The 16,970-nt window shown below is 36.2% G+C and overlaps 1 protein-coding gene across 1 annotated transcript; it reads right to left on the bottom strand.

The window, feature by feature from the left end:
- Window positions 1–974: 974 nt before the first annotated feature.
- On the bottom strand, window positions 975–16,698 carry DR1 (down-regulator of transcription 1). The gene is made up of 3 exons (XM_007936060.2): window positions 16,479–16,698; window positions 9,645–9,808; window positions 975–1,121 (listed from the first exon to the last, which is right to left on the bottom strand). Exons 1-3 carry the CDS (start codon window positions 16,696–16,698, stop codon window positions 975–977), a joined length of 531 nt encoding a protein of 176 aa, XP_007934251.1.
- Window positions 16,699–16,970: the final 272 nt, after the last annotated feature.

Below are 16,970 nucleotides of genomic sequence, written 5' to 3'. Positions count from 1 at the left end.
TAACTACAAATTAAAAAAAAATAAAACCCCTCTTTTATAGCAAGCATACTCATTAACTTTCCTTTCTTTCCCCCAACAAAGGTTTGAATATTCATGAACCTTAGTTTAAACCAACGGAACTTAAGTTATTGTTTCAGAAGTTCCATCTATATATTTGAATAATATGAACATGGATGGACTAAGCAAGTAATACTATTAACAACAATTATTGGAGTGAAATAGTAAGAATTATGACAATCCTCAAAATAGGGCAGTCTTTGAAATGTAATAATATAGCTCAAGATGAATTATGCCATAATAAAACTGTATTTTTTTTTTTTTTTTTTACCAATACACAAGAAAACAAAATAAAAAACAAAACCCACCAAATTTATACAACTACTACTGAACCTACCCCTTCCTAGTTTTTTAATGTCTTATTTGGAGATTTTCTTTTTAAGCAAGTGTATTTACCTGAGCATATATATTCATTGCCTGTATATATACTCACTTTAAAAGACAAAAGATTCAGATACTACAGAACTGAACTTGTTTTGTCACCAACCTGATCCAATGTCTACTGCATCGTACCCCCCCAAAATAATTTAAAATCCCCAATTTTCAGTTTAGTTAAAAAGACAGAAGAAATGCAAATACAGATGGAGAACTTCTGTATAAATCTTACTATATTTTTATAAATTTGAAGTTTTGTGTAACACTGTTTATTGATCAAAGGATTCACTGCTATCTAAAATTTCATAAACACCATTAAAAATTCAAAATTGATATTATACTGAACCTTAAATTTTCAATAGTTCAAAGAGACAGTTTTTACATGTATAGCACACAATAGAGGAAACTTAACAGCAGACATCCCAAGAATAACAATGGCAAGTCCACCAAGATGCATACAAAATTACAGATAAGCATATCTTTCACTGTTTGGTTGTGGGGAAAAACATTTATAGAGGAAGTAGAAACTCAGCTGGCAAATTTCAGATATCATCATCATCTTCTTCATCCTGGGAAGATCCTGCTTGATTGGATGCACTGGCTGAGGCAGCAGCAAGCTGGGCTTGTTGGGCAGCTTGCTGCATTTGAAGCCATTCCTGCTGGGCCAATTCTGCTTGTTGCTGTCTAGCCTAAGCATCAAAACAACAACAAAAAACAATTGATAATAATTTTAAAACACACACACACACACAAAATACACATTTTGATTAAAAACAGATCAAGCCAAGCACAGATTCAGTCATTACCTAACTTAGATATTTTCCAACTACTACATAATTGTTGTTTATCTGGAGAGCATGAACTCTATGAGAAAATACAGTTAAAAACTGCTTTTCTGTGAACCATATCGGTCTGAGAATTACCTAAACTTGCTTTGAAAAAAAAAAAAAAGTTCTCCTTTTATGTCTTTGGTTCAACTGAAGAAGCTAAAACAGATGATACAGAAAATCTCAGTATTTTTTCTTTGGTTCTGTTCCCCATATTTCTCTCTTCCTTTCTTTTCATTTGATCCTTCTGTACCTTCATCTTACAATTTTGATGTATACATTTTTCAGTATAAAAATTATTTCTGTGGTTTAAAAATTCTCAGTATAATACCTCTAGCTCTTATGGGAAAAGTACTATCCTGATATTTCTTTTGTGTTCCTATCACAATTCCCCATCCTATATAGGTGTCTCTCTCTGTGTACACACACACACACACACACACACACACACACACACCCTTCCACTAGTGAAAAGACATCTAATAAGGGACTGAATTCTAGTAAATGGCATAGAAACCAAGATACATTATGCATTATATGCATTGTTGCAGCAGCTAAGGTACCTTCTCAACTTTGTTTCACATGTTAGCAGAAAACCCACACCAAAACGGGAAAAATGAACTAGTTCTTGAAAAAAATCATTAGACTGTCAGTACAATACTGTTTCTTCTTCTCTGCCTTTTTTCAGAATTGCTCCTTAAGCCTGCTTCAAAAACCAAAACCAAAAACTCACTGGTATCAAGTCAGATCCGACTTACAGCGACCCCTCCTTGGGTTTCTAAGGCAGTATCACTACAGAAGTAGACTGCCCAACCTTCCTTCCTTAGAGTTGCTGGTGGGTTTGAACCGCCAGCCTTCTGGTTAGCAGTCAAATGCCTTAGGCACTATGCCACCAGAGCCTGCCTCATGTCTTCCTCTATGCAGAGCTAATTCCTAGTCATCCTTTAAAGCACAAGCCAGGAAGTCTTTCTTGATCCTTTTAGGCCACATTTTGTGAGCTATATCATATGCCCATACCTATCTACTTTGTTTTATAATTATCTCAGTATTTATCTTTTTCCTAAACCTGACTTAAGAATAGACTGCTTTCTATTTCATATTCATTGTTGTGTTCACAACACATAGGCCTTCAGTATTTTCTGAATGAATATTCTGTGGGAAAAGTGACGCTTGGCATAATCTCTAACATTAAGATTTTTACCATGTACATTCCTCACTTTTAAAAATAATCTGTCATTAATCTATCACCCAAACATTCCTAGAGAAAAATTCTAATCAGGTTATATCCTACCTAAAAATAAACCCAAACAAACAAAACTCATTTAATCATTACCAATTAAGTCCAAATTTCTCAGCCTAGAGTTCAAGAGCTTTCAAATTACTGCCTCTGTGCCAATCTCTATCCTCTCTCATCTTTTTTTCTAACATGTACTTTATGCTCCAAAAAACCCTAGAGTATGTTTCCCAAAATTACACATACATTCCTATTTTCACTACCTTCATTCATGCTATTTACTCAATTTGGAATTCCGTCATTTTCACCTACAGAAATTCTACCCTTCCTTCAAATGAAATGGAAATACTATTTCTTCATTAAGTTTTTTCTGATTTGTCCCTAAATCCAAACCCAACCCACTGCTGTTGAGTCAATTCTGATTCATAACAACCCTTTAGAACCAAGTCAAACCAAACCACACCAAACCAAACTCACTGTTGTCGAGTCGGATTTGACTCACAACGACCCCTCCTTGGGTTTCCAAGGCAGTATCACTACGGAAGTAGTTTGCCCAACCTTCCTGCCAAAGAGTTGCTGGTGGGTTTGAACCGCCAGCCTTCTGGTTACTAGTCAAGTACTTTAGGTACTATGCCACCAGAGTTCCTAGAACTGTTCTATCATTTCAAAGGCTATAAATCTTTACAGAAGCAGACTGCCTTATCTTTCTCCCATGTACCTGCTGGTGGGTTCAAACCACTGACCTCTCAGTTGCAGCTGACCGCCTTAACTACTGTGCCACCAGGGCTCCTTGTCCCTGTATCAGTCAGATCTAATCAGAAGGTAGACATCACACTAATTAAATGAACAAAAAGAATTTTATATAAAGGATTATTAACCAAGTATAAAACTATTAATTAGGTAATTAAAAAGTCAAGAAAACACTAAAAGATCATGGCAATGGCAACTACAGAAAGCAGGCACTAACTCTAAAACTGGGGGAAGTAGGGAAGTAGGGAAGTGGGGAGGCTTTTTAAAACTTAGAAGCTAAGAAGGGTAATCTCATGAAACTCTGAAGACGTGGCACAAATCAGCTGGTACTAGTATGTATCTCTGAGCCTGGAGAAGAAGCCTAACAGTTTGGACCCACATCCTTGAAGAGGGAGTACACATGCTCAGGTTAGCTCTACATTAGAGAAACTGCAAAACGTATTCAGTTCCTGCCAAATGAAAAAACTGCTGTGGCTCAACTGAAGAAGTGTTGGTGAATTGCTCAAAAGACTGGAACCCAACAAGAAGCTAAAGGAAGAAGCAAGTCCTTTCTTCCTCCTCCACCATTACAATCTCCCTCCAGAGCTCCCTACTGAAGTAAAATCTAAGAAATCACCTAACCAAACAGAAATGGGCTTTTGCAGAGTAATAACTCCAGTGCAGAGCCTAGAAAGATGGGTTTGGGGCTGAAAATGTGAAACAATGTTTTCTGCACCTGAGATCTCTTTGTACCTTCCTTATGAGTAGCCTCACAGTACAACTGATACTGTATCTACATCATACCCCCCTAGAAGACACAAAGTTTCTTAAAAAGCCCCATATCTAATGTCTTATGTATCAGTAGGAACTCATGTTAATTAAATTTTTACTTAAAACTGGTTGATCAAAGGATAGGAACAAGGAGAATAAAAGGTGGTGGTGGAAGAGTAGAAGAAAGGTTATTGCTCCAAGGAAGGTTAATCAAGCAATCACAGTACTGGAAACTAACTAAGGGAACAGTCTATGTTAAATGTTATTAAAATAAACCGAAAACCACCAGAATGAGAACTGAAGGAAAAAAGGTCACTGAATTTGGTGTTAGGCTGTCTCTGTGGTAAGAACAGAAGTCAAATTATAAGGAGTAAGTGGCATATATTTCCAAAATATAGTATTATGTATCATCATATTAAAAAATGGAAGGGTTTTAGGGGCATATGGAGATACAGGGGAGTCCTTGGGTGGCATAAATAGTCGAGTCATGGCTACTACCTGAAAGGTTGGTAGTTCAAACCCACCCAGAGGTTCCTCAGAAGAAACGAAGATCTGCTGCCAAAAGCATTTTCAAGGTCACAGCCATGAAAATACCCTATGGAGCGCAGTTCCACTCTGAAACACATGGGGCTACCATCAGAATCAATTAACTGGCAACTAGTTGTTTTTTTTGGTTTGGAGATGCAGAAGCTCTATATATGGTTGAAAGCAAAGAGAAAGAAATGAATAATGAAAAGACTGAAGATAGTAGAAACGAAAAATATGGGTAAGAGTTTTTTTTTTTTTAACGGTAAACAAATCACTTTTTGTTTGCTTAGAAAATTAAAAACCACATATTCTTTCTAATAGGGAGCTCTGGAGACAGTGATTAAAGCATTTGGCTGTTAACCAAAAGATCAGCAGTTCAAACTCAGCAACCTCTCCACGAGAGAAAGACGAGGCAATCTGCTTCCATAAAGATTTACAACCTCGGAAATCCTGTAAGGCAGTTCTTGTATTACAGGGATACCATGAGTCAGAATTGACTCAATGGCAGTGGGTTTGGGTTTTTTTGCTTTGTTTTGTTTCTGTCCTCATCTATTTTTTATAAAGACATATGGAAAACACTGCTATTCTAACACACAGGCATATTTACTTTTATGGAAGAAATACCCAAAGAATTCAAACTAGACTAAGAGGGCTTACTAAAAATGTTAAGAGGTCATAAGAAAAATATAGGGCAAAGTACTGTTGTTGTTAGGTGCTGTCGAGCAGGCTCCAACTCATAGTGACCCTATGTAAAACAGAATGAAATACTGCCCATGCATGCGTCACCCTCACAATCCTTGCTATACCCGAGCCCATCATTGAAGCCACTGTGTCAATTCATCTCATCGAGGGCCTTCCCCTTCTGCGTTGACCCTCCACTTTACCAAGCATGACCTCCTTCTCCAGGGAATGGTGCCTTCTGACAACTTGACCAAAGTAGGTGAGATGAAGTGACCAAAGTAGGTGAGATGAAGTCTGGCCATTCTCACTTCCTAGGAGCATTCTGACTGCACTTCCTCCAGGGCAGATTTGTTAGTTCTTCTGGCAGTCCACGGTACTTTTCAGTATATATATATATATTTTTTTAATTTTATTTTATTTAGATTTGGGTGAAGATTTACAGAGCAAATTCACTCTCGATACAGCAGTTCACATATACTTTGTCTCATGTCATTGACCACAATTTACCACAATGCAACAGCGCCCCTCCAATTTCCTCCCCAAGGTACCACTTCCCAGTGTCCATCCCTCCATACTCTCCTGCCCCCTAAGCTGTCTCCCTGTGCATAAGGTGCCCTTCCTTCTCCCATGATTGTTCTCTCAAGGGCATGTGTCCACTTGAGGTAAATGTTCAACTCACATACCTGTACTTTGCTTGGCTGGAAACCACAGGTGTGGTCTCAATTCCAGACCTGAAGGGTAGCTAGGGGCCATAGTCTCAGTGGTTCCACCAGGCTCTATTGGACCAGCAAACCTGGTCCCAACCATCTCCCCCCCCTTTTTTTTTTTTTCCCCTCCAAATGATTTTGAGTTTTGTTCCACATTGTTCTCCCTCTCTATCCAGGATCTCCTACATCCCTTCCAAGTGGATGACAGTGGTAGCCGGGCACCATCTAGTTCTTCTGGTCTCATACTTGTATAGGTTGCAGATTGGATGGTGTACCAGTCGTGGGGACTGATTGTTTCCATTAATTTTGGTTTTCTGCTTTCTTCTTTGCTCTTGACGAGGAGAGACCCATCGTTACATCTAGATGGCAGCTTGCTAGCTTTTAAGATCCCAGTCGCTACTCACGAAATAGGAGGTGGAACAATGTTTTGTATAGTATGTTATGCCAATTGAGTTTGATGTCCCCTGTGACCATGGTCCCAGGCCCTAAGGATCAACTACTCAGTCGCTGTTGGTAACTGGCTGTGACCAAGCAGTGACCATAAGCTAGCCCCTTGTCAGTTGTACTATACTCCTGGGGATTCTGATCCTTCACATAAACTTATAGGACCATTGTCTGCCAACCCTATATATGATCCTGGATACACTCCCTCCTTCATAGACATAGTTAATCGTTTAGCCTGTCCACCTATCTATCCATCCATATATCCATGTTTACCTTCACTGAGAACTCAGTACTGTATATGCAAAAGGGTTCATATTTGTTGTCTGTACCTCCCATGTACCTCTCTATGTCTTTCTCATCCTCATTGCTGTCATGTTGGTCATTCACATTTGGTACGTTGCCCTTCTCTTCACCCAAATCAATATTTACCACTATCTATCTAACGGCAATCCCTCCCCTCCCCTCCCACCCCTGGTAACCAACAAAGAAATTTTCTCCAATAGATAAACCTTTCCTTAATTTTTACAATAATGGACTAATACCATATTTGTCCTTCTGTGATTGACTTATTTCACTCAGCATAATGTCCTCCAAGTTCATCCATACTTTCAGTATTTTTTGCCAACACCACAATTCAAAAGCATCAACTCTTCTTCTGTCTTCCTTATTCATTGTCCAGCTTTCATATGCACATAAGGTTACTGAAAACACCATGGCTTGGGTTAGGCGCACCTTAGTCTTCAGAGAGAAATCTTTGTTCTTCAGCACTTTAAACAGGCTTTTTGCAGCAGAATTGCCCAGCATAACATGTATTAGCTCATATACTTTTCTCTCTGAATATAAGAAGCATTCCTATATGCCTTTAAAATCATTTAGTTGATATAATTCTTTTGTGTTTATTTCCACAAATTAAAAACTCCAATGACAGTTAATCTAATTTCCTTTTCCTAACTTGTATCCTACCCAATCCGTCCCAGATATTTTTCTTCTAAAATGAAGGTGTAAAAGAAAGGTTAAGTAGGCACACACTTCCTAATTTACTTCTTCTTTTGGAGATTTTCATTATGTTTTAAGATTCTTACTGCCACATATTAGGAGTTCTACTGGCACAGTAGTTAAGCACTTAGCTGCTAACCAAAAGGTTGGTGGTTCAAACCTACCAACCACTCCATGGGAGATATATGTTGCAGTCTGCTTCTGTAATGATGTACAGCCTTGGAAACACTATGGTGCAGTTCTACTCTGCACATTGTGTCACTATATGTCAGAATTAGCTCAGTGGCAATTAGTTAAATGGCTCATTTATTATTTATAATTAACTCTAATCTTGATGTAGCAATGAGTTTTCCAAATATTTGCTGCCAGCAGTGAAAGACACTTCAAATGAGGCTATCATTGTGTTAGTATTTAAAATAGTCTAAAAACTGAAAGTGATTAAAAGATATTTTACTTCCTTAGTTCTTTTCATTCTTAGAACTTTAGAAAAGAAATACCAGGCAGCTGCTATAATTTTACCTCTCTGTGGTCTTCTTCACAACAGCAAAGAAACACTAGGGCATCTTTGCTCATAGGCCACAGCAAGGGAGATAAAAAAAAAAAAAGGGGGTGGGGTGAGAATCAAGTGATGGGCAGAGAGGTGAACACAGATTGGCAAGCAGTAAATTATTTCTTTAACTTATCTCTTTGCCCTGGCAAGAATAAAGCATGATCCATTTAAAAGCTCACAATAAATTTAAGCAGACAAAATGGTGGCTAAAACATTAGCACAGTATTGTAGAAAGAACATGTTTTGGAATCAGAAGACATGAGTTTGAATTTAGGTCCCAACACTTCCTACCTGTATGAACTTACCTGCTTTATTTTTAAGTCAATTTTCCCCCCATGGACTAAATTCCATTATGACAAGAACCATGTCTCTTTTGTTGACTGCTGTAAGCCTAGCACCTAGCATGAAAGCCTGGCAAACAGTGAATACTTCAGTAAACATTTGTAGAGCAAATGAATGAATGATCTCACGCAAGCTTCTCTACCTGTTTCTTAATATGTAAAATGTGTATAATAAAACTGATATAATAAATCCTGCAAGGTATGTAAAATATCTAGTAAAGCATCTTCTTTCTCATATCATATACTGAATTCAGTACTTTTTAGGTGACCCACAATAGCAGAAAATCAATAAATAGCCCTTAATACATATTTTTTTAAATCATTACTTCTTCGGTAACTCATATTCATATGGATAATAATAGTGTTTGCATGTGTTCATGCCTTTCTTAAAGACTTTTCCTCTACAGTGCCTATCTCACAGGTTACTGTGAAGATTAAATGTAAGTAAATTACTTGGCCATGTGCTTAACACATGGTAAGAACTCAGTAAATGTTAGTAAGCTTTTGTTTTTCTTATTAGTTTAATTGGCATCAGGTGCCTACTGCCTACTACCACTCAAAACTCAATGGTTTTTTTTTTCCCATGTAAAGTTAACTAACTGTTCCAGCTACAGGGATATAGCTATATTATCTGTAAAATATGCCTAAAATAATACTTCCTAGTTCTAAAGGTTACTGCAGTAACTGGTGAGAAATCTCACCTCTTCTATTCACTCAAAATTGCCTTAAATTTCAAATGAGAAGCCAATAGAGAAAAGCAGCCTTTCTACCTTGCTATCATCTCTCTTCCATTTTTTTCCTTTAAAAAAAAAAAAAAAGAGGTTAGTATTCTGTGCTAACCCTTACCAAATTGGGCACTAAAACTTTAGCAAACAAGAAGGGAGAAAAGTTTCTCCTTTTCTCTGTTCACGAGCATTGAAAAATTTTTTTTGGATTAGTGTTGCAAAGATATATTAAATACCTAATTTCGGGTTTGACTCGACGGCATATAACAACAACAACAATTTAATTACAAAGTTAATCAGATTTTTCTTGTATGCCATTCATCATAAAATGATATAGTATTTTCTCACCACCCCATCATTTACAATTTTAAGAAATTTTAGGTATATTTTTTTCTGCTTTTAAATGATCATTCTGTCTGAAGAAAACATCAAAGTAAAATCTGAGTAGTTGTTTGGAGTTGTTCTCTTTAGAAAATAGGCTGCAAATATTTACATTTACAAAAAGCAGAGTCAAACTGGCTAGATTTAAGTATCAGACTCTATGATGAAACATTCAGCCAAAGAAAAGAGAATTCTTTGGGTACACATGTTGATTTAGAAAATGATTTGAGAAACCAGTATGATTTGTTAGCAAACAGGATAGAATTCAGATTTAAGTAGTTTAAAATGCATTACTTACTTTTGCAAATAATTCCTGTTGCTGTCTCAATAATTCTTCTTCAGGAATGCCAAGGTTTTCCAAACGAGAACTGGCCTTTCTTCTTTTTAATGCTACTGTCTTGCATTCTTGTAAAACTTCTTTTACTTCACTGATATAAGAGCCAAAGCCCAAACTTTCTAGTGCTAGGGAGAAAATATGAAAATATGAAAGGATGATGAAACATTGCTTTTCCCCCAACTATGGAACACGATGCCTTTGTGAGTTTTTTTGGAGGGTACCTTTGTTGCTTTCTAATGTTTTACCTATTTTCTAATTGTTCCACAATTATTTCGGTGGCTTGAGTCAAAATAGTTAATCAATTTGCTTAATATTAGATTGCAAATCAGTTAAAATGTAGAAACATTTAAAGATAGGGCCTTTACTATTCCTTTTCTAATTTTTGAAAGACCAAAACATCTCCTGTGAGAAAAAAAGGTTCAATGTAAGAACATGTAGTTTCAGTAAGGAAAGAATTTTTCCTATAGCACTCTTGGTTAAGTCAAGTATCATTAAGTAGGACACCTTCCCAGTACACAAAAAAGGCAAAGATTTGGAATATATTTGCTAGCAATAAAAATATATTTTGTGTTATTCAGTTTGGAAAAAACTAGGGTGTTGACACATGATCTACTAAGTTTCAAATGAATGGGATAAAAGAACAGATAAGCTTTTCTTTTGTCAAACACACCAACAGGAAACTATTTTTAGCAAAGACACTCAAACTGCCAAATTTAGGACATTCTGGTGGAAACAGCTCATGAAATTCAGCATTTATAGTCAGCCAACAGGTTTCCCTTGAAAATTAAACTCAACAGGAAGCACTATAAAAACATTCTCAAGTGATGTGACAGAAAAACTGGAATGAAGGAAAACATTAAGGACAGATGAAGCATTAACAAAAAATTCTCTTTATTTTTTACATGTAGAAAGAAAATTTTACAAGAAAAATCACGTGCTCTTTAAATGTCTTTTGAAATCTAGGAAGACAAGGAATAAAACTACTTTTCACAATTCAATGGCAGTGAGTTTGGTTTTTTATATGCTGACTAAGGAGCTTTGGTGATATAGTGGTTAAGGCATTTGATTGCTAACCAAAAAGATTGGTGCTTTGAACCTACCAGACGCTCTGTGGGAAATGAGGTAGTCTGTTTTCCCAGAGATTTACAGCCTTGGCAGCCTTGGAAAGCCACTGGGGGTCGCTATGAGTCAGCATCAACTCTAAGGCAGTGAGTTTGGTTTTTGTGTGTGTGTGTGTATATATCTATATATATATATACATATATATAGATATATATAGAGAGAGACTAATGCCCCAAAGGCATATTTGTATTCTGAGCCAGTGGTGAAAAACAGGTGGGTGGAAAACACATTAAATGAACTTAGCTCATGTAGTCTTTCAGTCTTTCAACAATTACAATGAATGAGACTATTCCCAATAAAACTAAAACCAAACCCACTGCCAAGAAGTAGATTTCAATTTGTAGCAACCTTATAGGATAGAGGAAAACTGCCCCATAAGCTTTCCAAGGCTGTAAATCTTTAAGGAAACAGACTGACACATCCTTCTCCTGCAAAGCCACTGGTAGGTTCAAACTACCAACCTTTTGGTTAGAGTTGAGGCTTTAACCACTGTGCAACCAGGACTACTGCCCATAATAAAACCAAAAACCAAACCAAACTTACTGTCATCGAGTTGATTCTGACTCACAGCAACCCTAACAGAGTAGAACTGCCCTTTATAGTTCAAAGGCCATAAATATTTATGGAAGCGGACTGCCTCATCTTTCTCCCTTGCAGCTGATGGATTTGAACTGCCAAACCTTTTGGTTAGAAGTTGAATGCAGTAACCACTGTGCCACAGAGCTTCTTGTTTATTACATTGACCTTAGCGTCAAGGAGCTTGGGATATATACAGTGGAAAAATAAGTGAAGATTATTCACAATATGACATGTTAAAATAACAAAATGTACAGATAAACACAAAAAAGAGATAACCTTTCAGAATGTCATGAATGAATAGACTAGGCCTTAAGAAAACCCACTCCAAACCACCTATAAACTATGGATGGCTTGGGTTAAAAATAAAAATAAATAAAACATTTACAGCTGAGAAAAGTGCTTTAAAAAAACCCGCAAGTCAGTCCAAGGATAATATTTAATATTATTCAAAGAACTGCTATGTATAATAAATACTGTACTCAACAAAACAGTTCAACGGGAACAGCCATAAATTTAATTTTAAAAAGTGCACTGAGTTTAATCTAAATTTTAAAGATATTTTGGCTAATAAACATTAACAATTAGACTATAAAATATCTAAATAAGGAAATATTTTATATAATTTGTTACCAAGTAGTACTAGTCATTTCCACTTTACACAAAGGAGAATCTTAGAGGATAAGGGAAATGGCTCTAAGTGGGGTACACCATTTAAGGGTTTGTAGTTTGTTTGGTGCATAATACCACCATATCTAAGGGGGGGGGGCATTCACACAGCAAACATCACAGATTTGAATGTTTATTATGACTTTTTTCCTGGCAGATGGAAATAAATTGTGGTGCTTTTTTCTAAGGTGTACATGGAGGCCTTATGGATTGTTGATGGCTTTGGCTCTATGGATCACAAAGTAAAAAAAAAAAAAAACAAATTCAATTTACGGGTAGAACAAACTCACATCTTTTGTTCTCCAGAGATCTGTCTGCCACTCTCTGCCTTCTACCTTAAAACTAAATCAAGAAAAGGGCATAGTATATTAGGGGAAAAAAGCAGACATTCTTTCAATTTGAGTGACAAACTTTAACAAGACTGAAAAAGAAAGTACAAGCATCTTCCCCACAGTAATATTCTTAATATGGGTTTACCGTATTTTACAAAAGTGATGTATTCCTAAAAAGTTTTGTTATAACATGAATTTCTGTGAATCATATTATACTTCAAATGCATAAAGCAAGCTTTCCATTTTTTTAAAAAGTGTATGATGTACCTTTAAAAAACATAAGCAACATTTTCCATTTTCTTTTTGTTTGCTAGAGGGAAGGGGAGTGATGTAGTTCACTTAAAATACATTAAGAGCCAAAATACACTAATGGCTTTTTGAGTCATTAGGCTGGCAAAGGTTTCTGAAGACCCTAAAGACCCATATCTTTCTTAGTATCACTACTCATGGGAACCTGGGACAATGAGAGACTGATGGCAGAGCAAGAATCAGATACCATTCATCTTTATATCCTTTGTATCTAATACAAGTGCTAAGTCCTAGTAATATTCAGTAAGTAATTGTTGGATGGTAGAAGGAAAACAAAAACAAAAGATAAATCACTTTTAAGAAGAATAATAAAATCCTACCTGATTATGATAAATTATAAATTATGTGTGTGTGCATGTGTGCATGCATGCACGTGGGGGGGGAAGGGGGGGTCTGTGTATGATTTAGGCAATATCATTCTCATTATTGCTGCAACTTTTCTGCATTAAGTCAGATGCCATGATTCCAAAACTACCTCATATCCACTTTACAAAATAGACTGGTTTAAACTTTAGAGCAAAGCTACTGAAAGTGTGATCCATGCAGTTATGCCAGAAATTGCCTTTAATGGTCAGGTATGAGTTAAGTAGGAAAATTCAAAGCACATATTTAAGAATTTTCATTTAAGAATTTCATACTGAGTAATTTATGCCTGCTGAATCTAATGATAAAACATTTAATTTACTTTGTGTCTTTTTAAATTCCATTTTTCTAGTGAAGCATTTTTCTTACATTTTACAAAAGGACTAGTGGTAAAAAAAAAAAAAAAAAATACATATGCCTTTTATCATAGATAGCTTGGAGCAACTCAACTGCTAAAGAAGCCAATTCTCACTGAGACCTTTTCAAACTTTCACTACTTTCAGTTACCATTCTCATAAATGTGGGGGAAAAAATGCAAAAAAAGATTAATAATGAGGAATAATATAATTTAAAATATTCTCATTTTCACTTTGTCTTTGCAAACAGCTTTACAATATAAAGATTAAATGTAACAGATCTTCAGCTTTATATCCTTTTAATACCACTACTTATTTTTTTATATTATTTTTTGTGGTATATTTCATGTAAGGTTCTAACCCCAACTGATTCTCAGTAATTTCAAGTTGCACCTGAAACTACTAAGTATTATTTATATAAAAATGGAGACGCCTTAGCTAACAGATTTGCCTAAGGCCAAAGAATTTGCAGTGTACAACTTGCAGCTCTTGATTCTCAATGTCAATTCAACCTATAACGCAAGAGACATGTTAGAACTCATTCAGGAATATGTGTTCACAGAAAACAGCAAAGAGATGAAAGGAACATCTTTTAAAGCTCAGCAGTCCCTCTATTTATGTATCTGAAATCTACTTTCTCAAGCTCAAAAAGTAAACCATTTAAGAAAAAAAAAAGTAACTAAATTATAGGATTTCACAGATTAACAAGCAATAACATGACTTCAACTTTAATATTCATTTTCCAAAGTACCTCTGATTGTTGTTGCTTTAACAAGGTAAAACAAGGTGACAAGTGAACAAGTGAAATATCCTGTAGTAAAGTCTAGTTCATTAAACTTATTACTAAAAATACAAACTTTAACATGTAGGGATCATACCACTTTAAAAAGTACATCATTATTTTACTTGAATATATTCTACATTTCTAAATAATCAATGCTGACCGAAAGGTATAAGAAATGTCATATCTACATGATTTCCCAGCCCACTTTTCCAAAGTTAGTCTGCTGAAATATAGCCTAACCACCTAAAATATACATACCGTAAGCATTTCCTTAAAAAAATTTTAACCACTCAAAACAAAAATTCTTTAAAATAATTAGGCAACATGAGGTTAATATTAAATTACAAATGTATAAAATCTACTTCTCAAACTAGGATAATTCTTGAACAAAAATGTGGGTCCTTATCCACTGAACAACAATAATGCTCCAAGGGAAAACACACACACACACATACACAAAAGGTAAATATACAAGACTATACCAAGTCAATACATGGTATTTTAAAATTTTTTAATTAATCATGTTCAGTTCGGAAAGAAAAAAAATGCTTCCACTGTCACTTTCTGACTCACATAATACATTGAATTTAGCATATTCCAGAATTGAACTGCTTAGCATAATGATTGTTACAGCTGCACTTTTATTCCATTATGTCAATCAGAAATCTAAATATATCCTAGAATAGAATAAACTCCCCCCAAGAAGACAGACTGTAATGTGGTATTAGATTTTTGGAATGATCCCCATTTCTGTGGTTTAGGCAGACCCTGTTGAAATCTTTTGCCATTTTCATTAGAAAGGCAATGATGATAAAGATGATAAAAGGTCCTTTTTTCTTTTCTACCAGTTGTGAAAGGAAATTTTAGCTGTGTGGGATTCTCTTGTGAAAGATTCTGATAACAATCACACATACAATGTAAAAGCAAAAACACAGAGAAAAATAGACAACTTGGCTTTCATTTTACTTGTCAGAGTATTCAGCTCATAAAAAAAGCAGAAAAAAAAAAATACCGTTAAGAATCTTTATGAACTGGAATAGGAAGATATATTTTAAACATACCTTCCACAGATGATTAAGGATTAAAAATGAATTATTTAATCTTTTTGTCAATATTGACAGTAAAATACTGGATATGGTTAAATATTAGCAGATGTGTTCTCCTACTTCAGAATAGAAAAGTCACCTTTTAGAAGTTAAATTATTAAACTGTAATGACAGACAACCATCTGGCTACCAAAATGATTAAATTAACCATGCCCCCTGGCTACAAAATGATTAAATTAACCATGCCCCCCCCACACTTCAAAAGCAATCAACACTGTTAGAATTTTTAGGCCAGTTATGACCTCAAACTGAATACAAATTTTTGTGTAATGGAACATGTAAAAGTCACATAAAGTATTTCCCAAAACATTAAGTAAATATGTCTTCTCATCCTTGAAACCATTAGAATATGGTCCCCAAAAATCCCTATCCTTATTCGTACTGAATGAAATTCTTTCCCATATAAAAGGAAAAAAACTAAAATTTTCTCAAGTGCTGTTCAATGAAAGATTGAACGTATACATCTAAATGGGGATAAAAGCAGGAAGGGACAGGGAAATGTTCTACGAGAAAAATCTCTCACAATCTTTCAAGCCAAGCATTTAGTTGCATTCAAATTTATCTTCATAGAACAATTAAGTGAACATTCATTCACTCCTTCCTTACATAACAGAACTGAAGTGGGACGTTTGGCCATCAAACCATTTCATAGGCCAAAAATGTGTGCTCTTTACTCAACACCAATAAACTTTACCATGTCGAATACACGTTCTTGTTAATTTTTTTTCTTGTGTTCTGAATATTAATCTTTCCTCTCCATTAGTGAATAGGTGGGGTGGGGAAAAGGGTTGGCTGTCTACACTCCTGATCGAAGTTCCTCAGTCTGAATTTTAACTTTCCAAGGGTAAACTTTCTCAGTTGTCATTATCTAGGTTCAACTTTGGGCAGGCAATTCTTGATGTTTCAGCTGTAAATTGAGACTATTATTACTACTGCATTATCTTTTGGGACTGTTAGTTGACCTAAATGCTTACAATCCTTACTGGCTGGATGAAAAGTACCACAAGACTACACACCAGGATTTCTCAAAGCACATGCTCCTCCTTGCCCGTGCCGCTTTTTCACTTAATGGTACTTACCAATGAAGAGGAATGAAGGTTTTGACACAAACGGGTCACGCGACTAGCCGACTGTTCCCCCAGGCCCTCTTTAAACCAAATCCCACACAAACGACTTACCTTGTATAACATGCTCTGGTGAGATGGTCTTCTTTTCCGATTTGTTGCAAATCTCATTGGCTTCAGAAGATATAAGGTGAATGAATTCAGTGCAGCAGTTCACCACCAGCTCCCGGGCATCGTTGGCCACCCGGACATTGGGCAGAGTCTCTTTGATCATCTTATTGATAGCAGCTCTGGGTATAGTGAGATCATCATCGTTGCCAGATGAGGAAGCCATCGTACATTCCTCTCTCGCGCCCGACTTTTAAAAACTCCCTAGTTATGGTCCACTACTCCACAGAGATTTCTCAAAAGGCCGCCCTCGGAGAATGACCCTAAGGGGCGCTACGAGGGTGCAGAAAATGAGGAAAGGGAGGAGGTGGTGGCTCGACAGGGCGAGGAACACCCGAGTGTGTGAGATTTAGGGCGAGGCTGGAAGGAAAGTCAGAAGGTTGAGTATTCTGGGGACAGCACTGGCCGGGCCGAGGAGGGGAGAGCTTGGCGTGATCC

The sequence above is a fragment of the Orycteropus afer genome, unplaced genomic scaffold (assembly GCF_000298275.1).
Source record: "Orycteropus afer afer isolate SDZICR_OR568_19922 unplaced genomic scaffold, OryAfe1.0 scaffold00033, whole genome shotgun sequence".
Lineage (NCBI taxonomy): Eukaryota > Metazoa > Chordata > Mammalia > Tubulidentata > Orycteropodidae > Orycteropus > Orycteropus afer.
The sequence above is the reverse complement of the archived record's forward strand: the minus strand, read 5'-3'. Positions and strand labels throughout refer to the sequence as shown.